This window comes from Myotis lucifugus, unplaced genomic scaffold (genome assembly GCF_000147115.1).
Source record: "Myotis lucifugus unplaced genomic scaffold, Myoluc2.0 scaffold_0, whole genome shotgun sequence".
NCBI lineage: Eukaryota > Metazoa > Chordata > Mammalia > Chiroptera > Vespertilionidae > Myotis > Myotis lucifugus.
Window position 1 is genome coordinate 37,473,571 of NW_005871048.1, and position 25,965 is coordinate 37,499,535.

Consider the following 25,965-nt stretch of genomic DNA (forward strand, 5'->3'; position numbering starts at 1 on the left):
AGACACGGAGCTTTGCTCCATTCTCTGGCTTCCACACTGCAGTAGAAAACCACTCCTGTCCATCCTGTGCTCAAAGTAAAAGTCTGAGAGGCTCTGGTTTCCATATCATGCCCCTTAACCTCCCCACCCTGACAATATAATTAATCACCAAGTCAAACTGATTCTACCCCTAAATATTCCCTAATCTTATAATCCTAGCACAGCTAATACCATCTCTTGCCTGAAATTCTGGAAAAGCCCCCTAACTGGCTGCTTTTCTTCCACGCTTGCCATCTCCAATCCATTCTCTGCGTATCTGATCATGTCACTCCCTGCTTTAAACTCTTCAGTGGTTCCCACTGCACCAAAACGAAAATATAAACTCCTTATGGCCCAGCTGGCCAGAATGAACAGCCCTGCCAAGCTCCACGTCACCATCGCCTCCCTCCGCTCTCCAGCTCCAGCCACTTGACTTTCCTTCAGGTCCTCAACCGCTCTGGTCCCCCTTCTCACGCCAGGCTTCACCCTTTGCTGTGTCTGCTGCCTCGAATCCTCTTCTCCCCTCTCGTCTTCTGTGTCTTTGCATGCCTCAGGTCTCACGTCAAACATCACTTCCTCTACAGACAGACCCTTCCTGATCACCCCTCTCACCACCCAAAATAGGGCCCTAATCTAATTTCCTCTTAAATTGTTTTCCTTTACAGCAACTTTTGTAGTTTATAACTATATTTATTTATTGTGTTTAATATCTATTTTTTCTACTAGCCTGTAAACTCTATGATATCGTGGTATGTCATTCATTTTATCTGCAAAACAGCCCAGTGCTGGGTGACCCTGACTGTAGAGGCAGCAGCTGCCACTCACCTTTGTGATGGGGGCCTCAATGGTCATGGAATGGATCCTTGCCATGGATGGATAGCGACGGTTCTGCAGGCTTGGCGCTGGGGAGAAGTCAAGAAAGTTGTGTCTGGTGTTGGTGCTCAGCTTGGCTGAGTGCAGCAAAGAAGCCCATCCTGAACTAGGGGCCTGGCTCTCAAAGGACTACTGTCCCCCATAAAGCAATGAATTCATCCATCTCTTAATCCTGAAAGGGTAAGAGCATGGCCACTACTTGGAAAGGATGGTCTGGCCTGGAACTTTGGTGGCAGGAAGGCCTATGAGTCCCAGCTCACAAGGGGAATTTTAGAGGAGGTTGATGGGATCTGGACCCCACCCCAAGAGCTGAATGATCCCACAGGACTCACTTCCCTGTAAGTCACCAAAGCCCATCTGGGCAGTTCCATCACTTTCAGTCCTTAGCCACTGGCCATGTAACTGGATAACTGTGCAGTGTGGGAGGGGAGGCATGGCCCAGGTTTGGTGTGTAAATGGAAAGGCAAGTGACGGGGGAGAGAACGAGCGACTTCAGTATGAATTAGGCACTCCACATCTCTGAGCCTTTAGGTTCTTAATACCCAGAATCCCTGGTGGTTCTACCTCTAATCTGTAGAAACTTACATTTTAAAATATTTTACTTTTTTGAATAGGTAATTCTTACATGTGGTTCAAAATTCAAAAAGTAGAAGCTTTACTTTAAAAGCACTGTTCTCATTTTCCTACCACTCCTCTGAGAGACAGAATCTGTATGTGATCGCTGGGATCACCTAATCTAGCCAATACCAACAGAGCAGCCTGCTGCTCAGACCCCTGTGGTCCTCTCTGCGGCCAGAGCAGCCACATTGCACACCCTGCAACCTCCATTCCCACGCTCTGTAGAGAAGACAATCGCAACTCAAACCCTACTAAAAACTGAGTTCATCTAGTTGAAATTCCTTCATTCATTATCCTTTCCATCTACAATGTTGTATATCTACACCCTCAATCCGTCTGAAAATACTTCAGTCCACCTTCCTTACATTCTTGGCCCCAACCCCTTGCATGCCCTGTGATGTATCCGTCTTTCTCTATGAGTTATCCATCTCATCTTTAGTTCTAGTCCAGCCACTTCCCTCAGACTCAGCTTTCCCATTGTGACCTGAAGAACTGAAAGTCCCTCACTTGCCTTTTCATTTACCCCCTTAAGTTACCACCCCACTTCTCTCCCTTCTATCTGTCCCTCACCGTCCCCTCCTCATACCTCTAGAACGTGTCCTCATTTGCTAAATAAACATGAACTGAATGAGAGTTCTCAGCTCGTGAACTCTCTGATCTCTGCAGCACTCACACGGCTAGCATCTCCTTTCTTCCATTTTCCTCTGCTCTTGGTTCACGTGACACTGTGTCCATACGGTTCACTCCCAGCTCTCCTGTTCTCTGCACTGGCCCTATTTCTCTTGTCTCCCTCTCACTGAGGGTGTACTTTCAAGTCTTGAACTCAGTTCTTCTGTTTTGTTGTGCGCACATACACACACCTTAGAAATGTTCCTCTGCTCATGACTCTTCATCTGTCCCCTCTAGGACTCCCCAATTCATATCTCTAGCCCCGAGTAGAAGTTTTGCATTTTAGCTTCTTTGGCATTTCCACTAAAATAAAACTTATCTTCTCCTCAACCCCCACCTAGCCATACATGGAGACTTTGTTTCTGTATATATTACTTCTATCTTCTCAGGCACATAGGAATTACATTTCAGAACCATCTCTGACTTTCCCATCCGCCTGCAAATCCAATGAATTAATTAGGCCTGACTGAACTAAAAATGTCTCAGTTTATCTGGGACAGTTTATTAAGGGACAGTAAGGATGTATAACAGGTACACTGAAAACTGGGTTTGCAGTAGAGTTGGGAAGCCAAGATTCTGGTCCCCTCTCTGCCACTAGCACCCATGTGTGACCCAGCCACAGAAACTGAGCTGCTCTGGTGGTTATGGTCCAGCACACCTTAGGCCATCAAGGATCAAGCACCGAGTCATTTCAAAGAAAAGATAAAGACTGTAAAAAGAAAAAAATGATTAAAAGGCCTAAAAAGTCTACTGCCTATGGGGAAGAAGCCAGTTTTGCTGACTTTCTATTCCTTGGGGTTTGTTTATATGCTGAGGAATTCTTTTATATATTCTTCTGTCACTTTCTATGCTTTAAAAAGGTCAAGAAAATCTGAAAAACTTCTTACCATCACTGCCTCGAGATGATATCGATTTCACATCAACGGACTCCCTCCTCCTGCTCTTGTATCTGAATGAATGAGACTCTAAGGATTTCAGATGAGTAAGGGGAGTGGTTAGTTACCAGCTTATTCACAGGTGAAGTCTGGACACATTTCCCTGTCATTCTCCAAAGAAAATCAAGGTCACTTCTTAAGCACTATAAAATACTTTTAAGAAATAGGAAACCATTTTTTCTTCAAATTTTCACCACACACAGAATTTTCCACCATATTAGTTGTAGAACGATGCCTGTCCTTGTGGCATCACATTACGTCATGGAAATGGGCTCATGATCAATGGTTCTTTTGTCCCACTAATAACTCTTTTTTAAAATAAACATTAAAACTTAGGGGAAGTTTTGGGGAGTTCATTCTGATCTGAAGTACAAATACATTTAACTGGATAGGGAAGGTTCTTATTTGAGGAAATAAATACTAGTGAAATCAACAGAGTTGATTTTTCTTGGGACTCTAATTTAGACCAACTGTAAGCCTTTTTTTCTGAAAAGTTGAGCCCCTGGATCAGTGGTTCTCAACCTTCTGGCCCTTTAAATACAGTTCCTCATGTTGTGACCCAACCATAAAATCATTTTCGTTGCTACTTCATAACTGTAATGTTGCTACTGTTATGAATCGTAATGTAAATATCTGATATGCAGGATGGTCTTAGGCGACCCCTGTGAAAGGGTCGTTTGACCGCCAAAGGGGTCTCGACCCACAGGTTGAGAACCACTGCTCTAGATTGTCTTCTATGTTCTTCTAAGGATGTGATTTCATCAAGTGATGCAAACTGCCAATCCCAGGAAGGAAGAGAAGAAAAAGAAGTTTTATTTGCAAAAACTAAACTCTCACTTTTGTCCCCATTTTCTGGGGCGGGGGGAGGGAGGGAGGGCGGGCAGGGAAAGCACTTAAAATTCTACATAAGTCTTTACAGACTTTGAATTCAACACTCAAAATGTGTTGTTCCATTACTGCAAGATCTAAGGCAGCAGTGAGGACCGGGGATAAAAACGCCAGGGCTGCAGAGGTGGCTGCAGAAACATGCATGGTCAGGGTGTATGCTTCCGGTGGGGACCACGCATGAGCAAGGAGAGAAACTCAACTCTCACAGACCTCCACTGCACTGAGACGGGAGGCAGACATGCAGCTTCCAGCATTTCTCAGACCCAATAAATGATATTTCAAGAGAGAAAAAAAGAAATGCTTTTTTTTTTTAAAGAACTGTCTAGTGGCACAAAGAGAGAGAGAGAGAGAGAGAGAGAGGAGAAAGAGTGAGAGGGAGAGAGAGAGAGAGAGAGAGAGAGAGAGAGAGAGAGAGAGAAAGGGGGGGGAGAGAGAGAGAGAGAGAGAGAGAGAGAGAGAGAGAGAGAGAGGTGTAAGAGAGTGTAGTAGTTCAGAGGACCAGCTCCAGAGCCAAATTGGCAAAATTCAAGTCCCCACTATCCAACCAGTAGCTGTGTAACCCTGGGGGTGTTCCTCCCGTGTCCCGATCTGTGTAGTGAGGACAGTTACGGCATCTCGTTCATAGGCTGCTGTAAACAAGCTAATCCACGACGGCACTTGGGGCAGTGCCTGCGAAGTGTTAGTTCATGCTGGCTATTATTCACCTGTCCACTTGCACATACCCCTTCTTAGGCACACACGGGCCATGTTATAACGCTGTTCTCATACTGGCTGTTTTCACGTCATAATATGCCTTAGACACTTTCCTAGATCACCTTTTTAACCATTTACTTTAGTGTCCTAAAAAATCTGATTCAACTAAAAATGGTTAAATCAGTAACTAAACCTGAATTATATTTTTACAGCATGTAGTGAAAAGCAGAATATTATAAAATTAATCTGCACACCATAGCCTTAAATGATCTAACATAAAACATTTACTATCCCTTTGCCTATTTCTGTCTTCCAGACTCTGCCTTAATTTTTCTAGCCTTGAATATGAGTTTCGGTATTTCTTTATAAAGACAATAATAGGTGGTGGCATTTTAAATAATACTATTAAAATCATATGGCGTCTTTCGAACCCTCAGAAACTAACTGATCACTTGCAAGACATTCGTTTTTAGCCTATTCAGGGACTTACTAATCATACATTCCTAACATTTGTTTAGCTGATAATAATTAAATTGAACTTAGTGAAGGTTTAAGATTAAATTCAAGATTAAAGAGCATAAGAATTCCTCAAAATAAAAGTAAAGTAGGAGGTTAGTTTCACAGCTATTGGCCCAGGTTGCCTTGTTGAATCCTAAATCATTTATCAGAAATTATTCAAAGACAGATAATGCTTATTTTTCCTAATTTATCTCAGCTAAAATTAAGAGAAATTATAGCAATAGAAATTTGAAGTTTGAGAAATTATCCTTTAGTATTGGCTATTTAAACACAAGAATTTGGTATTCATTCTCTCAACAGATACTTGTGGAATGAATTTCAAAAATTCAGAAAAAAGAAGAATAAAGAACTTTTAGATAGCTGTACTCAATGGCAAAAGAGATACAGTATCATCAATTTTAAAAATAGCTACCATGTACTGAGCACCTACTGTGCATCAGAGATGGTCACTGCAAAGGATATGAGAATGCGTGTAACAGATTTTGGCACCCAGAAGCCCTTAAGTGAGTTAAAATAATACTCTTGCTGTAAGTGTTAGAAGGAATAAACTAAAACATCTGAAAGAGAAGAGCTGAGAAAGAGAAGGGAAAGGTAGGGGAGGAGAGAAGGATGCTAAGTAGTTAAACACCAGGCACTGATAGATATAATGTACATTTCCCCCCTCTAATCCTCATAACAACCAGATGAACACTGTTAATTCACTTTGCAAATAAAGAAACCAAAGTTCAGGAAGAGCACATGAAGTCTTCCTGAGTAGGCTAAAGTATGGTCCACCCTGGAACCAAAGAGAGGGACCCAACAACAGCCCAGGGCCTGACCTGATGGGTTAGTGGCTGGGAAGCTGCTAACGCAGTGGTTCTCAACCTTCCCAATGCCGTGACCCTTTAATACAGTTCCTCATGTTGTGGTGACCCCCAACCATAAAATTATTTTCGTAGCTACTCCATAACTGTAATTTTGCTACTGTTATGAATCATAATGTAAATATCTGATATGCAGGATGCATTTTCATTGTTACAAATTGAACATAATTAAAGCATAGTGATTAATCACAAAAACAATATGTAATTATATATGTGTTTTCCGGTGGTCTTAGGCGACCCCTGTGAAAGGGTCATTCGACCCCCAAAGGGGTCGAGACCTACAGGTGAGAACCGCTGCGCTAATGGGAGAGAAGGTGTGCAAGAACAAGAATTTTAAATCTTTGGTAGTAGACGCACTTTTCCCTCTAGTCAGAGAATTCCAGACCTTTCAAATGTAAAAGTCATCATTTTATAGCTGAGGAAACCAAGGTCAAGTAGGCAGAGTCTTGCCCAAGTTATGAGGCGAGGGAATGGGAAGCTGAGCTGGTGGGCAGGGCTCCTGATGCCCAGGCCAGGGCCCATCCATGTTCTAACTGTACAGCCACTGACGCTGCTAAGCAAGGGAGGACTGTGATAGTGTGACAACAGCACACCCCCTGGACTTTCGGGCCACTCTCCCATTCTAGGTCTATCCGTATGATGGTCTCTCGCCAGCAAAAGAAAACCAGGAAGGGGTGGCAGTGGGTAGAAAAGGTTGCCATGAATGGATATTCAAAAAACTCCCAGGGATTCTACTTCTGTTCTGGCTTTGCAACCCTCTGGTAGCTTGAGCAATTCAGAGTCTGTTTCAGACTTGACCCCACACATGCTGCCTGGGTGTAAAAGAGTGAAACTGAATATTCTCACCTGTCTGAGAATTGTCTCCTGAATCTCGATGAATCTTGTGAATCTAAAGTTGTTCGAAAGTTTGGTAAATAAAACAAGAGAAAGAGATTTAAAATACAGCATGAGCTATATTTCCAGCCAAATAATTTCATTAAAAAGCTCTGAAGACTTCAAGAGAGCAAGAAGTTGCACAGATAACATGAACAGATGCAAGCTGTGCACCAAGTAGTACTATTACAAATGCTGTTACGTCCAGACACTCATGGGATGCTGAGCCCAGAGCAGGAGAGGCTCGGAGCCCACACTTCCTAAGCAGGACCTCTGACCCGCCAGAAAGCTCTTCTCATCCTGACAGTCTGCAGAAATGCAGAAAGAAAAAAAGCCAGAGCAAAAATGTAAGACTTTCATAAGGCTAATATATAACCTGCTTGTAATTCATACTTATTATAAAATTTTCTGTAATATAAAAATAATACCAATGTAAGCCTAGGACTTCTAAAAGCCTTCCTAGAAAGTTCTTCAAGTGCTTGGTTACAGGCAGGATCAATTTACAAATGTTTCATCACAAGGAGAGCTGAACTTTAGATGCAGTTTAGCACCTGGTTCTTCCTCATTATCAAATTTTTCTGTGCTGGTGGTTTTGTGCTAATGCTCAATCAGTGTCATATGATGGATGCAGTAATCAGCACAGGAAAGAATACATTTGCTTTCTTTGGGGTTCTGCATTTCGTGTGTTTATAACTGAGACTCTGTTACTGGGGCACATTGAGCTCTATCACTTATAATCAAGCTGCTTTTTCCTGCTGAATCCATCTACTGCTAGTAGAGCTCAGACCAGCTAACATCTGTAGCCACTAATGAACAGGGTACGTTAACTCGGAAAACAAGACAGGTGCGTGTGTAGGGCTGTCTAGGAAGGACGATTAGGGTGGTTTAACAACAACCGTCAGAGCCAGAAGTCCCCTGTGTGTCACATACAGGTAAAATGTCCCAGCTGGATGGAACCACGGAAAAATAATCATGGGAAACTGAAGTGTTAAGATAGGGGATTTCTATGAATTATTCTGCACAGCCTATTCCACATAATCACCGAAACAATTGCATGGCCAGCCTGTGTGAGATCTTAATGTGACTAAGGGCTGTGACTCATTTATCCCCTAATTACGGGACCATTTTATTTCTTCTGTGAATAGCTGCTCTGTTTTTCCTTTACAGATAGAAACCATTTGCTACAAAGCTATTGAGTGCAGTGTGACTTTTTGATCTGTAACAAATGAATACAACTTTTGCCTTGCAAATTGTTTATCAGCTGTAGTTCAGAAGCAAGTGATCTTTAAACACTTAGCTTTTCTCTCTGAATCACTGTACATCTCTCCTTTAGAAACAAAGTCCCATGGCTCCCCAGATTACACAAAAAAAAACCTTCTCCTGGACTTCATTGGCCCCCATAGGCCAACTGACTGCACTGTGGGGCTCCGGGGAGTCACCGTGGGCTTTATGTTCTGCCCAGATGGAAACAGAGGAAGCCCAAGGCCCAGTATGCACAATCCAACCCTGCCTTTGGGATGAAAATGAACCCTGTCCCCCACACCCGAGGGGTGGGGATGAGAATAGAGGAAAAAGCGGAGGGAAGAGGAGAGATACCATGTCCATCTGTGGAGGAGGCTCTGGTTTTCCTGCGCTTAGGATTCTGCATTTGGCACTTTCGGAGCTGAACACAGCACTCACGCCAACCCCATCACCCCCCGAATTGGCTCATCTGCCACTGACGGGCTCTCTCCTGCAGACAGCAGAGACTAGAAACACTCCTCGACCGCCCAGCCGCCCAACCTTCACTTGCTTCCCTAGAGCAGCCGGTGGCTGTCTCAGCCATCGGCAGCCCAGGACCCCATGGCATGACTCACTCTGATCCCTTAGCAAGAGCAGCCCGGGGACCTTCCCGGTCACACCCAGCTTCCCGAGGAAGGTTATTTATACATCTCCTATATACACCCCCTTTAACAGCTCAAGATTCATTTAGACGAAAAAGTTCTTTTATAATTAAATGCTTTTTTCTTGGAAGTCTAAACCCATGAGTCATTTACAACTTGGCATGAATGATTCTGATATAGTAGGCAGTTAGACAGACAGGAGCAGAGAAGGAATGATAGGCCAGGTCAGAAGGTCACCCAGGTGGAAAGCCTAGCAATGGGCAAAGCTGGGAATGCAAGCATTGTAGGGTGGGACCTTTCCTCCCCTAGCATATCTTTGATCATGTGGTTTAGACCCCCTGACCTTTCATGTCACTGGTCATGCAGTTCGGACCCTCCCCTGGCCTGTGGCTAGTCCCGTGGGAGGCCCTCAGAGGAGGAACAAGGCCAGAGAAGAGTCTCCCAGGACTTCCCGGCGGGACCACTCCCTTAAGGATGAAGCCCTCGGGAAAATGAGGTTCTGACCCACATCAAATGATCTTAGAAACAAGGCCACAGAGAGGTTAGGTTAAACTAGGGATAACATCTAGGCCTGTTTCAGAAAAGCAACAAACCAGATGAAGCTGGTCCATCTGGCTGTCATCAGGACCAGCTGCATTGACTAATGACCTCCTGCCCTGGTGCCCACCAACTGGTGGAGACCACGCCCTGAAAGGACATCCGGAAAGCTGATGGATATTCTTTGGGCATCCTCCCCTGAGATCTCCCCTAAAACCGCACATTTAGGAAACAGATGAACCCCTTACAATGAAGGACCCAGCATTGGCGCTGGCTGCTCAAAGCACATCTGCACCTTTCTTTCCCCCGTTCTCCCTTAAGGTGAGCGCCTTTGCTTTCTCTCTCCCAAGTTCCAAGGCCCCTTCTTTTGCCTCTGCAACTTGCTCCCTGAGTCCCTGCAGCCCAGCTGGCCCACTTTTTCTAGGGCTCACTTCTACCTCTGTGACTTTCTAAATAAACTTCTGCTTGTATTTGAGTCTTGGCTCTGAATCCTTCCTTAGCCAAAACTCAAGGACCAAGGTCTAACATCTGGTGCTGTTTGCCGTGAACAATTCCACTGAAGTTATTTCCCTGTAATTCTCAGTCAAGCTCACTGAGGAAACAGGGGAGGAGCGGTTTTGTAGTTGGCATTCCTGATGGGCAGCCTGGGGCACCGCGTGGGCCTTAGGACTGTGGGCAGGAAGACAGGCCATCTCTGAGAGGACTGCCGTGTGTAGCGGCTTTACATCCCCAACCTCCCGTTACAGCACTCACGGGAGGGGAGGATCACCCCTCCTCTGACAGAGAGAGAAACTCAGGTTTTGAGAGAGGAAGGGACTTGCCTGAGCGCACAGTGAGTATGCGCAGAGCCCCATTCAAACCCAGCTTCCTCCAGCTCTAAAACCGGTTCCTCTCTCTACAGTGAGACCAGAGGTAAGTCCCAGGCCACGCCTGTGAAACTGGGGTGTGAGGACAATATCCCCTGGGTCAGTGCAGGGCATCTGTTTGAAATATTTTTTTGTTTTCAAATTTTGGGGAAGGTCTGAATCTCTGCTATCAATAGGTTTTGTTACCTGAATTCTAAAGCATAGCAAAACAATCAGAATTCAATGTCCCCATGTCAGCCAGTCTCTGGAGTGCAGTGTTTTTGTTATTTTTCCTGAAGCGTAGAATATCCCACGTATGGTAATAGCTGGGGATCTTTAATACTGGGAACTTTGGTAATAGAGGGAAGTTCTGCGATTTGAACGCTATCGCCCTTGGCCTATGCTGCCCTCAAAGCAAGTCCTTAGAAGCTTCCAGCTTGTTTTTGGAAAGGAAATTCATAGCTTTACACCTTTAACTACTTACAATACCGCAGGTTCCTACAAGTGTTGCTATCCTTGTGCTGCATGCTTTGTTTATAAACACGTGACAATGCTTGGCTCTAAAAAGCACTTCAAATTCTGTGCGCGCGCGCCTGCGTGCGACCTCAGGGCCATCTGACTGCTTTCTTCTTAGAGAATAATCATTTAAACTTTATATTTTCTCTACACATCTACCAGAATGTCTAAAACTGAAAGGAAAGTTTGTCAAGGACGTGAAACAACTGGAGGGAGAATGAAGTGCCACAACCATTATGAAAAAAGGTCTGGCAGTTTCTTATAAAGTTAAACATAGACCTACCCTAGGACCCAACTCCTCAGTACTCAGGTCCACTCCTGAGAATTTACCCAAGATAAACAAGAGCATGTGATCACAAAACACTTTTCTACTAATGTCCAAAGGAGCCCCAAACTGGAAAGAGCCCAGAAGTCCATCAACAAGAGAGAGAAACTGGTAGATTGATGCAATGGAATCCCATTCAGCAACAAAAGGGGAAAATTACTGATACATGCAACGGGGATGACTCAAAACATGACAACGATGAACAGAAGAAATAAAATTAAAACAGACTCATAGACACACAGAGAGAGCAGGTGGCTGCCAGAGGGGAGGGTGTGTGGGGGTGGGGATGAAAGAATGGGGATGAAGGGAGTAAGAAGTAAGGTTGGTAGTTAACAGTCATGGGCACGTATGTAAAGCATAGGGAATATAGTCAATAATGTTGTGATAACTATGTATGGTGCCAGTTGGGATACTGGAAATATTGAGCGAACTCTATGTAAAGTATATGACTGTCGAACCACAAAGTGTACACCTGAAACCAATACAAAATAAAATTGAAAGAAAAAAACCCCAAAACACTACGATGAGTGAACGAAGCCAAACACGAGAGAGTAGACACTGTATAAAGCTCTAGTATAGGCAAAACTACTATATGGTTAAATAACTCAGGACGGTGTTACCTGTGAGGGTGAGTGGAGGCAGGGAGAACTGGGACCTTTTGGGATGCTAAAGTTTAATATCTTACGGGGTCTGATTACAGAGGTATACACATTTGTCGAAATTCAAGGAATGCTATACTTAAAATGTGTACATTTCACTGTACGTAACTTTTACCTAAAAAAGGAAAGAACCCAAAAAACAACTATTAAACTCTAGTTAATAATATGCATGCTAAAATACCAAAGAATAAAATGTCCTCATGTTTGCAACCTAGTTTGAAATCTATCAAAGAATAAGATGGACTGATGGATGAATTAAGGGACAGATAGATGGACAGATATAATAGAGCAAAATATGTCATAGAAGCAAGGTAGAATGTACATACATATTGACTTTCACTTCTAACTCTTCTCTACGTGTGAAAAATTTAAAAAACATTGGGAAAATTACATTACATGTTCAACAGAATATGAATTGATGGCTAAAAACTGAAAGTCTGAAATATAATTTCAAAATCTTTGAAAGTAAACAAGATGAAAGGAACTGAGAACAGCCTGAATTGTGCAGGTAAATGGCATGTTATGGTCCCTGGGACTCCCGGGACTGTGCATAAAGATGGTGTTCCACTTCAAACCATGACCAGGGAATTAGGCAGCAGCTGGCAATCGGAGAAGTAGAAGACCTGCCTAGGTAACTACTTAATACATTGACTTTAATAATTTTATTGATTGAGCTTATGGCCCTAACCCTGATCTCTCCTAAGGGAGAAAAACTCCAAAAATAACAATATGAAAACATCCCTCTTAATGTATGTCAAAATCAATCTTTTTTAAGTGAAAAAATCATGAGACTTTTAGCAATTAAATGAGTCAAAGCCAGGATCAATACAATAATAAGCAAGCAAATACTAGATATTCCTTTAACATGCATTTCAGAATCACCTTGGGAATGTGAATAGCATTTGGTAGAAATGTCTGCTTTTATCATAACTGAATGACAAAGTGATAAGAGGTATCTTATCAGTCACAGTTAAAATCACCAGATACCCTGGTATGTGAGCCTGGGGGCATTCTTGATGCTTCCTTTTCTCTCATCCCCAAGTCCAAGTCCATCATCAATTCCTGTAAAAGTCCTTTCTAAATACATCTGGGATCCCCACTTCACATCTCTCCACTGTCAGAATGCAGGCTGCCATCAGCTCATCCGAACTCAGCAGTGCCCCCAATCCAATTGTTTGTTTTGTTAATCCTCACCCTAGGATATTTTTCCATTGATTTTTAAAGAGATTAGAAGGGAAGGGAAGGGAGAGGGAGAGATAGAAACATTGATGTGAGATAGACATATCGATTGGTTGCCTCCTGCATGCACCCCTATCAGGGCCGGGGAACCTGTAACCAAGGTACATGCCCTTGACCAGAATCAAATCTGGGACCCTTTAGTCCATGGACTAACGCTCTATCCACTAAGCCAAACCAGCTAGGGCTGCAATTCTTGATTATACAGAAGAGTTCTGGCTTTGATGGAAGAAAATTCTGATGAAAATTTTCTAACTCAGGCTTTATGTTGTTTGGTAGTTTTGTGTCTCCCCCACCCCCCAATATTATGAAAAGGAATAAAAACTTGGTTTAGATGAAGAAAAATACTATTCTCTTAAATAATCAGCATAGCTTACAAAATGGATTTATTAAGCAATCTTTTTTCGTAAGATGGAACATTCTTGATCAACAACTTCACGACAGAAATGAATGCTTTCATGTATGTGACCTGACTTCAGGGACGAGGTGGCGTTTGAAGGCTGGATGAGAAAGAGGGCCATGGAAACGAGTCCCTGGAGACCCTCCCTTCATTTACATGTAATGAAAATGACAGTGTGAGGGGAATAATGCAGAATTTCTTTCATCATCTTTCTTTACTGGAAATACTTTGATGAGTATTTCCTCAGATGGCAAAAATATCTGATGCATAAATCAAAGACCTTTCCTGTCTACTCTGTTAACAAAAACCACTTGAAAATACACTACTCAAAACCCCAGCCAAGCAGCAAACACACCCTCCTGTTTCCCAAACAGGGGAACACACCACCGCCTACAACATTCAGGATCCCCGTTCTCAGCTCCTCAGGTCACGGGCAGGCCCGTGCCATGGAAGCCATCCCGGCATTCGGTGTCAGGTCTCTCCACTTGAGCTAATTTCATGAGCCTAGAAGACTCAATGCAACACCAACTCTCCCCTTTTACCTGGATGATAATTTAAAATGTTACTTACATCAAAGCAACACACGTTAGTTTGATATAAATAAAGATGCATCTGAATTTTTAAGACTACACAAGATTAAAAAGAAAAATCCTAAGCTGTTTTTAGTACTTTGCTCTAAATAAGTGTAGCTATAGTTCCTCCACTATTAGATATTTTTTCCTTTTTAAAAAAATTTTAATTGAAATTATATGAGTAACGTTGGTTAATAAAATTTACAGGTTTCAAGTGTTAGATATTTTCTTGGAAACACTTCAGCCTCCTCTCCTGTGTGTGCAACACCAGGTCCAGCGCGTCCAGAGACCACGGTGTCCCTTGGTCAAGACGCCTCCCGCTCAGTGCTGGGCCCACTGGCCTCCATCTGCATTTGGGGGAGCTGTACAGAGGCCTCTCAGCGTGCAGCCCCAGAGAACCTTCCTGTGTCCTTATCTCATGGGAAAACACTTACGGCAACCTACCATTCAGGTGTAAATGTTTTTTCCCTTGTCCAGTTTCTCTTTTAATGGCTTTCACATGCCTAAATATAAGCACCACTTGGCTTCAGACCTGCAAATACTGAGTTTTGTAATATGGAAATAGGAGAGTGGTTCTCAGACTTCAGCAAGAATTAGAATCACCTGAAGGGTTTGTTAAACAGGCCACTGGGCCCCACCCCCAGGGTTTCTGATTTGCCAGGACTTGGAGGCTCACCAGTCCCCAGGTGAGGCCAGGCTGCAACAGGTGAGGCCTCGCTACCCAGACTGCCCTGCCAGTTAATACCGGCTCTCAGGCTCACTCCAGACTCACTGAATCAGAATCTAACATTTAATCTCCAGGTAATATGACTACATCTTACAGTTTGAGAAGCCCTGATTCAAGTGCAAAATCATAAATTGCCAACAGATCGTTTGCTGTCTCCACTTCTGGTCGGGTAAACCGGGGACACATGAGTTTCACTGAGTCTCAGGTTCCCTGTGGGTAAATGGGGACCAATACCTACTCGTTTGGATTCAAGAGGATCAAGTGGAATAACGTCTGCAGAACGCCCAGGCCAGGGGCCCCCACGCTCGCTCGTCTTACCAGGGAAAGACCCTGGAGGGCTGGTGAAACCACACTGCTGGGCGCCGCCCTTCAGTTCCGTTACAGTGGGTCTGGGTCAGGGCTGAGTCTGTGTTTCTAACAAGCTCCCCGTGAGCCTGGGGCTGCCGTCCAGAGGCCTGGCTTTGAGAACCAATGCCTGGCCCCAGTGGGTGCCCAGATCATGCTGGTTCCCTTTGCTTTCTTTCTCTTTCATAGGAGTTCCTGTTTGTGGAGAACTGGATTCAGTGGTGTTTATACTACTTGCTACACCAGGACTGATTTTAGTTTCCGGAATCTTCCTTTGGAGCAGACATCCCACATATGGGGGGAGCTCTGTGAGCGCTTCCCACATCAGCAGTGCATTTGTGTTTCTCACTTTTATGCTGTTATTCCTCTAGCGTGTGTCCCCTCGCAGCTCTGTGACAAAGAAGCATATAAATAGCTTCAGAACGAAATTTCATTTTCCTTAAAGTTTGTTCTTAAAGACCTGACAATGACTGAGAGCACTTTTGCTCAACACTTGTCTGTGTAAACTCATATGCCTGCTGGATTCTGTCAAGAGAACGAGGGGACTGCAAGGATCTAACACTTTCCTGTTACACTAGCAGGCAACAGAGACCCATTAAACCACCGAATAACACCAGGGCTGCCTAAGACAGAAGCAATCAGCAGGGCTTCCCTTAACAAATCAGGGCTCTTGAAAGCTGCAGAGGCAGGGACAGCACAAAGGAAAAATGAGCAATAATGAGAGGACAGGGGTGTACACGGGTTCTCAAAATGCTGTTCAGTAGAATCCATGTTTACATTTCGTGAACTATCACCCCCAAGAGAGGGAGGGCATCTCTAAACGGTACCTCATCTTCTAACTCAACTAAAAAATATTTCCTGGGCCTGTGAGACAAAGACGGTTAGAAGCTAGACCGTGCTCTCAGGGGATTTACTGTCCAACAGGGGACAAAAGACAAGGCCCGGCGCAATGAGTGTGTTGAGAGTACCTATGTGTGAGGCAATGCTCCAGGCACAGGGACGTGGCAGAGAATGAGAGAGAGACGCGCAGGAAGCTGGGTCAGAAGTGCCAGAGAGAGCACTTCTTAAACGGTGGGATGCCAAGGGTTAAAGGTCAGCTTGGGGCATTCTAAACCTGACACTAAGCGACCTTGAATATATTCACATCATTTGCCTTTCAACGTCTTACCAAGCCTTTTGAGCCCATCAAAGAGAAAGCCTCAGATGGGGGCTGGTGTGCCTTTACCACCTATTTCTTTCCAAAGAGAGGGGCTCAGCCCTAACCGGTTTGGCTCAGTGGATAGAGTGTCGGCCTGCGGACTCAAGGGTCCCGGGTTCGATTCTGGTCAAAGGCATGTATGTACCTTGGTTGCGGGCACAGCCCCAGTAGGGGGTGTGCAGGAGGCAGCTGATCGATGTTTCTCTCATCGATGTTTCTGACTCTCTATCCCTCTCCCTTCCTCTCTGTAAAATAGCAATAAAATATATTTTTTAAAAAGAGAGGGGCTCAGTCTCAGAGCCTTCAGCCAACAGCAGTGGCTGCCTAGAATTTTATAAAATTGTGTATTTTTTCCTATTATATCTATATTTATTGTTACCTTCCATTATGCTAGTATTCCATTTTACGGTAGTGATTACTGTGGTGATATAAAGTTTTAAAACTGACTGCTTCTAAAGAAAAATATTAAGTATGAGCAGGTCAGGGAGTGCCTGAACATGGAGTGACTGAAGTTGGGGGACAGCCCTACGTGACTGTCACCCTCAGCCCCCAGATGGTGGCTGCGAGGAAAGGAATCGGGCTGATGGAGGATGCGGCTTCGTGGGAGACTGGGAAGCATGGTGGAGCTTTTGAAAGTGGACATTAAACAATCCAGTTAAGACACAGTGACTGTCAGAACTCAAAGAAAATCAAAACCCAACTACATGCTGCCCATGAGAAACGTACCTTAATTAGACATACAGATTGCAAGTAAATGGGTAGAAAAAGATACATCACACAAACAAATACACCTAGGAAGGTTGGAGTGGCTATATTAATATTAAATAAAACAGATCATAAGGCAGAGTATCACCTGATATAAAGAGAGCTTTCCATAATGATAGGAAAGGGTCAACTCATCGTAATAATCATGAATGTGTATTACTTAGCAGCAGAGCTCACCACACGTGAAACAAAACTGATAGAATTAAAGGGAGAAATAGACAAGCCCACAATCACTCTGAGGATCCTACCACTGCCGTTTCAGCACTTAATAAAACTAGAAAAAAAGGTAGCAAAAACAGCAGATATGAAGAATGCAATCAACCTCCACGACCTCCTCGGCATTTATGAACACTTCTCACAACAGCAACATACACACTCATTTCAAATGAACTTGAACTGTTGCTCAGACAGACTTTAATCTGGCCACAAAGTAAGTCTCAATAAATTTAAGTGGGTTCAAATCACACAAAGTATGTTGTCTGACCACATGGAGTTAAATTAGAAACCAGTAAGAGAAAAACGGGCAAGTTGATTCTAAAATTCATATAAAAATAAAAGAACTAGAATAGCCAAAACATATTTAAAAAGAACAAAGTTTGAGGAATTAAGCACCTGATTCCAGGACTTATAAAGCTACAGTAATTACAACAGCACTGCGACACACAAGTAGGTCAGTAAAACAGAACACTGAGTCCAGCAATAGGACCGCACGTATATGGTCAATTGTTTTTTGGACGAAGGCAAAAAGCCAATTCAGTGGAGGAAGGACAGTCTTTCCTTAGAAGCTGGAACTGGCTATCCAAATTATCCCCACCCCCAAAGAACCTTTCAATCCACACCTCGCTCCATATACAAAAACTAACTCAAAATGAATTATGGACCTAAATGTAAGAGGTGAAACTATACATCCTATGAAAGAAAACATGGAGCACGTTTTTGTGATCTTGGATTATCAAAGATTTCTTAGACGCAACATCCAAGGAATAAGCGGTATAACACTGATAAACTGGACTTCATATAACTGTTGCACTTTGGGAGACACTGTTAAGAGAATGAAGTGACAAGCCACAGACTGGGAGAAAATATCTGCACATATCTGATAAAAGACTTTTCTCCAGAATATATAAAGAACCGTCAAAATTCAAAATTAAGGAAACACACAAACCAATTCAGAATTGTAACCAATGCAGGTGTTGACCAACAAGAGAATGGGTTCACAAACGGCGGTATATCCATGTGATAAAAGTCTACTCAGCACTAAAGAGTAACAGATGGATAGAGCCCCACACCTGGATAAGACCCAAAAACACTACACTGGCCGTGAGAAGCCCTTCAAAATCAGTACATATTGAGTAACTGTATTTAAATGAAGCTCTAGACCTGGCAAAACTAATCTAAGGTGGAAAAACCATCTCAGTGGTTACTTCTGCGGATTAAGGGCCAGAGGTCGATTGGGAAGAAGAGTGAGGACCTTTTCTGGAGCCGTAGTGAGGCTCCACGTCTTCTTGGAGGTTGGGTGGCACAGGTGTGCGCATTTGTCAAAGCTCATGCAAAGGTACACTTATAATATGCACATTTCTTTACATGTTAATTCTGTATAAAATATAAGCCAATATAAAACTCCACTCTGATGTGCATGCTAAACTATCTGGGGAAGAGAACGGATACATGCAATTTATTTTGCAAAGTAAGATGTCCTAATGGCTGCACAGAGGAATGTATATTTGGAGAGACATGTGGAGTTCAAATACAGTAAAATGTTGAAGGTAGACCCTAGGCCAGCCGTGGGCAAACTACGGCCCGCGGGCCGGATCCGGCCCGTTTGAAATGAATAAAACTAAAAAAAAAAGATCGTACCCTTTTATGTAATGATGTTTACTTTGAATTTATATTAGTTCACACAAACACTCCATCCATGCTTTTGTTCCGGCCCTCCGGTCCAGTTTAAGAACCCACTGTGGCCCTCGAGTCAAAAAGTTTGCCCACCCCTGCCCTAGGCGGTGGGCACTGGGTGTTTGCTATGTCTTTTCAACTTTGCCTGGATGCTCGACAATTTCCATAGTAACGTATTGGAGAAATAATTGCTTGGAATGTGAAATGGGGATGAGCCCTCGGCGTCTATCTCAAGAGGGGCCCCCCCCCCCCCCCCCCCCCCCCCGCAGTCTATAAAAGCGGCGAGTGCGCTCTCTGCTGGGGTGGCACGTTCCAGGAAGACAGTATTTGTTCACAGGCACTGCAGGGAGGAGCTGTGCAGCGGTTGTGATGTTTGATGCTAAACGCGGGCGTTTACTAGCTGAGTAAGGGCTGAGTATCGGTTTCTTCATCTGTTGAAGGAAAATACTACCTTATGGGCTTGATGTGATGATTAATTGATCGGATGCCTTCAAAACAGCCCAGAGCCTGTCACAAAACACTCACTCCATAAGCCATAAACACTGTTGTACTGGGCTTCGTCGTTTTCAGACACACTGCGTCACTTTGGAATCATCTCTGAGTATCTAAGCAGACAGCAGACAGGTCCCTCTCCTTGCTCCTTCTGTTCAGCAGAGCCTCCGTCAGTGCCCACGATACCCCTCCCTGCCCGCTGCCGAGTCCCTGGAGGTCAGGAAGGTGTGGCCAGGGCCCTGCCGCTCATCTGGAGTCATTCTTTGCTCTCTTTTTGGTCTCACCCCGAAATATCTCATTTGGCAAAAAATCTGTTAACTTCTTTGGTTAAAATGCCTCACCATCTCTTCTTTTCACCAGCCTTTGAGATGGGGTCTACCCCATGCCTCTGTGCTCTTCTTCGTTTTCATATGTCTGCGTATCCCATACTTGGCGGAATAAGACTAGATGGGCTCAGAGGGTGAACTATTCCTTCCGGGCAGCTCGTCCAGGACTGTTACCTGCCCAGCGATTAACTCGTAAGATGGAGCAGGTAACGGAAGTGTGAGTCAGGTCAGAAGCCCTCCTTCAGTCTGAACGTCAGTCACCCACCTGGCACTGCGTACGGCACAGGAAGGAGTGAGGACGGAGAAGGTGCTGAGGCTGCCCGGTGACAAGGGGAGTGGGACAATCCGGACCAGCTGGGCCGTGTGACGCAGCCGGGGGTGCGGCAGGGCCCCCAAAGGCCCCGGTAGAAGGGGACACGCAGCAGGTGAAACTGGCTCCTAAATCCACCTCTGAATCTATTTTCTGGGACTTGGGAGCCAGGACTCAGAAGGATGCCACGCATCCAAGCCTTCCCGAGGGGGGCTCCGGGGGAGCACGTGGCATGTCACAGGGGAGACGGGGACAAGTGCCGGCTCTTCGAGTCACCGGGACAGAACTCATAAGCAACAGGGAGCCAGTGGCGTCTCAGGACAACGCACGGGCGGTGGGTGCAGGGTGAGCGGGGCAGGTGGACTGGGCGAGGAGCAGCGGCTTTCACTCGGTGATTTGGAGAAAGGGCATGTTCTCTGGAGGAAGAAGAGAGATGGATCTGAGACCGTCAGGAAATTGCACCGTCTTTTCTAAACGCTGTCAAAATGGGATGCCAGAGGTCCAGGTAATGTCTACGCCTGAGAAACCCTATCCTCCCGGGGGGAGTGTCAGTCTCAAAGGCCGCCCCAGCCTCACTAGCCCAGCCCAGGAGTTGGGGGTGACGATCACACGCCAGCGGGACAACCAGGGGAGCCGATTCACAAATGAGAACAGTGCGGCTGTTCGTGCAGAGACATGGGCACCCGGGGCTGTGACTCAGCGCAGTTAGAACCTCAGCAAAACGCAAAGCTCCCCGGGCTGCCATGGTTTTCAGAACGAAAGGTCAGGGCACCGTCCGCAAGACTCTCCGGGAAGCGCGCTTCGGGCCAAAGATTATCAAACACAAGAGGGGGCGGGTCTGCAGGGCCCACTCCCCAGGCCGGCACCCGCTCCCCTCCGCTCCCACCAGTGAACCGCGTACGGACGGACGGACAGACGGACGGGGCTGCATCCGGAGTCAATCCGAGCGCTGCCCCCCTTCCCGGCTGCGTGAGGAGGAAACCCATCTGAACAAAATGAGACACGTTTTCTTCCTTTCCTTCCTCCTTCCCCTTTTCTGGAGAGACGCTGTTTTGTGTTTTCTTGGGAACCTAATTCTAACATCCTCCTTTCTCTGTAAGTTTACAAACAGCAGTCAGCACCGACTAAACTGTTTTAAAATGACTTTTTCCTTGCTTACGCCCCTGCTCCAATGGAAGCTGAAGCATCAGGAGGCCCTGAGGGGCGTGGCCCCTTTGGTCACCATCAGCACCTGCCGCTGGGGGGCCTGCCTCCGCCGGCCCCGCATCAACCACGGCCCGGCTTCCTGACCAGACCCCGCACCCAGGCCCTGGCCAGACCCCAGGGGCTGCCAGTCACTGCCAAAGGCTCACACCCTGAAACCCCCAATCGTTTTGATTAGATATTTTAAAGATGCTACAGTTGTTTTTTAGAGTAGCATTTCCCTCCCCCTCCCCAGTATTTATGTTCTTCTTTTTAAAAATAATTCTTTGTGATTCAAAGTATTACATGTGTCCCCTGTTTTCCCCCATTAACCCCCTCCAGCCCACCTCCCCCCCGCCCCCCGTCCCCACCCCCTGCCAGGCCTCCAGCACCCTATTGTCTGTGTCCATGGGTTCTGCATATAAGCATCCAAGGTCTTTGATTACTTCTCACCCACCCCGCCTTCCCTCTGAGATTCTGCACTCTGTCCCATGCTTCCATGTCTCTGGATCCACTCCGTCCATCAGTTTATTTTGTTACTTAGATTCCACATGAGTGCGATCATGTGATACTTGTCTTTCTCTGACTGGCTTATTTCACTTAGCATGATACGCTCCAGGTCCCTCCATGCTGTCTCAAAGGGTAAGAGATTCTTCTTTTTCACTGCTGCGTAGTACTCCATGGTGTAACTGTGCCAAGATGCTACAGTTTTAATGCCACTTCCTAATCCAGAAAACCACTCTGGAGCCACTGCTCAAACACTCCCTCTGAGTGTCAGCTGACTTATCAAAAGACAAGGCCACACGCACAGGAGCCGGCCCCTTAAGGGCCTGCCCGTCATCATTAGGCTGCTGCAGACCCTCCACTCCCCTGGATGCCGGGATCCCCCAGGATCAGGCCTGAGGTGCTCAGGCCCAGAGGAGAGCCACTGGCCACAGTGAGAAGTATGACCGGCCTTCTACCTTCTCTGAGCAGATAGCTCACCAGCCTGAGCCTGGCTGATCCCCACAGCTCACCCTCCCCAGGGAGGCGGCTCCTGGGGCTCAGGCGGCCCCCAGTGCTGTCGCTGGGCTGCTCTGGGGAGCACTGTTCCTCACTACCGCTATGCTACCCGGGGATATGACCAGATGTCACCTCTTCCGCAGAACACTGTGCTTCTGTGGCAGAAGGGGACAGCCTGTGTGTGGCCCCCCCGGGAGCCCACAGGGACAGGGAGTAAGGCTTGGTGTTTCAGCCCGGTAGAGCCACGAGAACAATTTATCGAAAATGATTTTTTAAAAATAGATGCTTTCATGGCCTAAGGGGTGCTGGGTGAATTTTTCAAAATTAAATGGAAACGGAAAACAAAATAAATCCCATCCACACCATTACTTCCCCCAACATATCTCACATCCATGAAACATTAATGTGAAAAAGATGGAAAAAAATACCGTTTGCCGAGACAGAAAACAGCACTGGGGATGTAGACGTGGAATTAATTTGTTGCTGTGTCCCAAATCTCACTGTAATCAGGAAGCAACGTGCCTCAACCAGGACCTGCAGACAGGGCGCCTGTGCCGGACAGTCCCAGGGAGGGACACGGGGCAGAGCACCCCCACCATGCGGGGAGCCGCTCCAGGCCAGGTGCCTGTGAAGAAGGCAGGGCCGTCCTAGGCCAGCAGGGGCAGCGCTCTGCCCAGCCCGCCTTCTGCCAGGGCCTGACCTAGGAGCCCCTCTCGCCCACTCGCTGGGACTCAGTGTCCACGCGGGCTCGGAGCCCCCTAGTCCTACCCGGCCTGGGGGCAAGCACACACAGGGCCACTCCTGCTGCCTGAACCCTCAGCTGCTGGCACCCTAAACGCAAACATGCTGTGTGTGCCCTCTGTGGGCCAGGGCCCAGGAGGGAGATACAAAGGCGGAGCCCTGGTGCCCCTGGGGTTCTGCCCTGGCCGGGCTCGCCCTGATGCATGATACACGGCCAACTCTGTGCTCCTGCCCTTCCGTGCTTCTTTGGTCAAACCACACTCCTGTCTCCTGATAAAATGTCCAGCAGGAAACTTCCCCAGACTAACCTAACGGATCGTCCCAGGCCCAAACCTCTCAGAGGCTTCCCTCTGCAGCCTGGCGGTTCTCGACCTTGACCTTGACAGCACATTGGAGTCCCCTGGGGAGCTTTTAGAAAACCTCATGCCCAGCCTCTACCCCAGGTCCGGTCCAGCAGAGCCCTGGGGCCCAGGCACCACTGCATTTAACTGCGGGTGATGCCAGTGTGCAGCCGCGGCTGAGAGCCACCGCCTCAGCCTTCCCACACGTTCTCACCTTCAGCACAAGTGTCTCCCCAGCGCAGGTGCCCATAGCTGAGCAGCTGTAGTCCTCAGGGATTACAACACGCTTGTTATGAAACTGCCTTCTCCTTTGTTAACTCCAAGGTCTATGCTCTGCCATTGGGCACTTGCATAGATCTAACAGTTCTGATGATCCGACACCTTCTCACAAACCTCTCCTAGACCCAAAGCCGCCCGAGAGCAGCGGCACCTGCGGCTCCTCAGCGAGGCACCTCACTTCTGGTTCTGCGACAAGCACATGTGGAGCGAGTGGCACCAGCCGGGACCCAGCGCTCTGCTGCCTCCCTCCGCCCCAGGCACCGTCCCACCGGCCCCACCTCCCATCCCACAGCCATCAGCCATCGTTTGACTAAGACAATAAGAACTAAGTATCATTTAACCCACCTTCACACTGTGACTCTGGGTGTAGGGACTGACGGTCATGAAGAAGCTGAGTAAATGCGTGTTTTTCTTCAGGCTCCTGGAGTGAGGCTCTGACATCTACCAGAAACTCGGCTTCAGCAAACCAGGGCGAGATGCCCACTGCCAGTCGGATTTCCCCAAATGGAGCAGAGCTGCTTTAATGGCGAACACTCCAAATTCTTCCTCCCCCTCACCTCTTCCGGCAACGGCGCTGCAGGATCCACACTCACTGGAATTTTGTTCTTAGAAATTATTTAAACGAGGCACCAGGAGCTTAAATGCAATCCTCAGAGAGAACTCTGCTCTGACGACAGTTGAAACAAAAGACCCTTCAGGCAACGTAGCTGCTGTCCCGACAGGTGGGTTTTAAAGTTTGATCAGCTGCACCCACAACATGACGGAAAGGTGACTACGCGATGCTGCAGCCGGAACAGGCAGCACACATTACTGCAGGCCTGACGAACACCCGGTCCCATGACCTTCACGAGCAGCGGGGTGCGGGGTCCGAGGCGCTAGCCTTCCCGGGAGGCCCAACGCTCTTCTGCAAACAGTTCGCCACCTCATCCTCTTAGCATTCTCGTGTACCCCGAATGCCCCGCCGCACCTTCCTCTCCTGGCGCATCAAATGCACACATTAACTCGATTTCATCAGCAGACGGAGGTTGGACTGGGGCAGGGAATGCACGGTGTGATTTCCTTCAGTCCCAACGCCCACCAGGATGGTTCTGGACCCGGAAGCACCGAGAGGGGTACGGACTGTCAGAGGAAGTGAGGCGGAGCAGGTGGCAGCTGCGAGTCTGAGCTCCAATGTCATCTCCAGCTCAATCCATCCCACGAGACACCACTTCAAGGGACCCTGCCAAGCCTGACCATTCCTGCCTGTCCTGCCACCTCTGGTTATGCTCTCACTTCTGCATGGCATTCTTCTCCCTGCAGGAAAGTTCCATCGTGCCCCAGTCCACCCTTCTGTGAAGCCGTCCCCCAGCTTCCCAAGTAAGGGTAGCCTTTCTCTCACGTGCTGACCAGAGAATGAACGTCTGTTCCTTTGTAACCATATTGCTAACTACTCTAGGGTTTGAATCCTGGTTCTACCACACAGGTTTCTTAGCCACTCCAAGCCTCGCTCTCCTCACTTGTAAAGTGGGGATTACAGTATCTACCTCATGCAGTGTGGTGAGGATTACAGGAGTAAATGTATGAAAAGCACTTGCAAAAGGAATACAAAGTATTCAACACACAGTACAACTTATTATGATTATTAAAACCTAAGATCCTTGACAAGCTGCCTTGATCGGATATTCACTGGGGGAGTTCAGTGGCGCCCGTGGGTGACGGGATGCAGGGCACTGGGGCATGAGGCGCCCATGTGAGCGAAGTGCTAAATGCACTCGTAGGTGAGAGGAGAGAGTGCTCTGGGGAAAGTCACAGAGGAGCATGTGACCTGTGTCAGGTGAGCAAGATTCTCCAGGAGGCAGGAAGAGCAGGCTGCACCGAGGGGGCAGAGACTAAAACACCCAGAGGCATGTAAGAGCCTGATGTGTTTAGGGGACTGTGATGAGCATGGTGTGGCCAAGGCAAGTGTGAGTGAACACGGTGGAGAGCAGGCAGGGGCCGGAGCACAGAGCACTGTGTGTGCTCCTGAAAAATGCCTGATGGCTGTTTTGTAGATGATGGGCCACTGGGGAGGCCTTTAAAATGAGGACTAAATGGTTCGTTGATAAAGTTTCAAAAACTGGCTTGCTGAAAAAAATAGGTATCTATACTGAAGTTTATTATAAATTTTACTGATAAAATCTAGGGCACTGGGGTTTTGTAAATACAATTTTACCTAGTTCTGTAAATATAATTTTATTATAACACAGTCTTGCCCATTCATTTACACATCACCTATGGTTGCTCTCCTGCTACAATGCAGGGCCAAAGATATTTACTATCTAGCCCTTTAAAAAAAAAAAAAGAAGCCAACTTGATCTAAAGGGTGCACAGCACACAATTTCTAAATAATACTAAAATATCAAATACTCTATCAAAAATTCTTTATAGCCAATTGATTTTCACAAAATGCCTTTGTTGACTTTT

The 25,965-nt window shown here is 46.4% G+C and overlaps 1 protein-coding gene across 3 annotated transcripts in view; it reads right to left on the minus strand.

Annotated features, from left to right (window-relative positions):
* The window catches only part of PDE8B (phosphodiesterase 8B), a 161,365-nt gene that overhangs the window by 16,460 nt on the left and 118,940 nt on the right, over positions 1–25,965 (minus strand). For all 3 annotated transcript variants that reach the window (XM_006081300.3, XM_023750494.1, XM_023750498.1), the window contains exons 11-13: positions 6,923–6,965; positions 3,066–3,143; positions 844–920 (exon numbers count right to left, since the gene is read on the minus strand). In XM_006081300.3, coding sequence (XP_006081362.1) covers positions 844–920; positions 3,066–3,143; positions 6,923–6,965 — 198 coding nt within the window. The remainder of the gene's footprint in view (positions 1–843; positions 921–3,065; positions 3,144–6,922; positions 6,966–25,965) is intronic.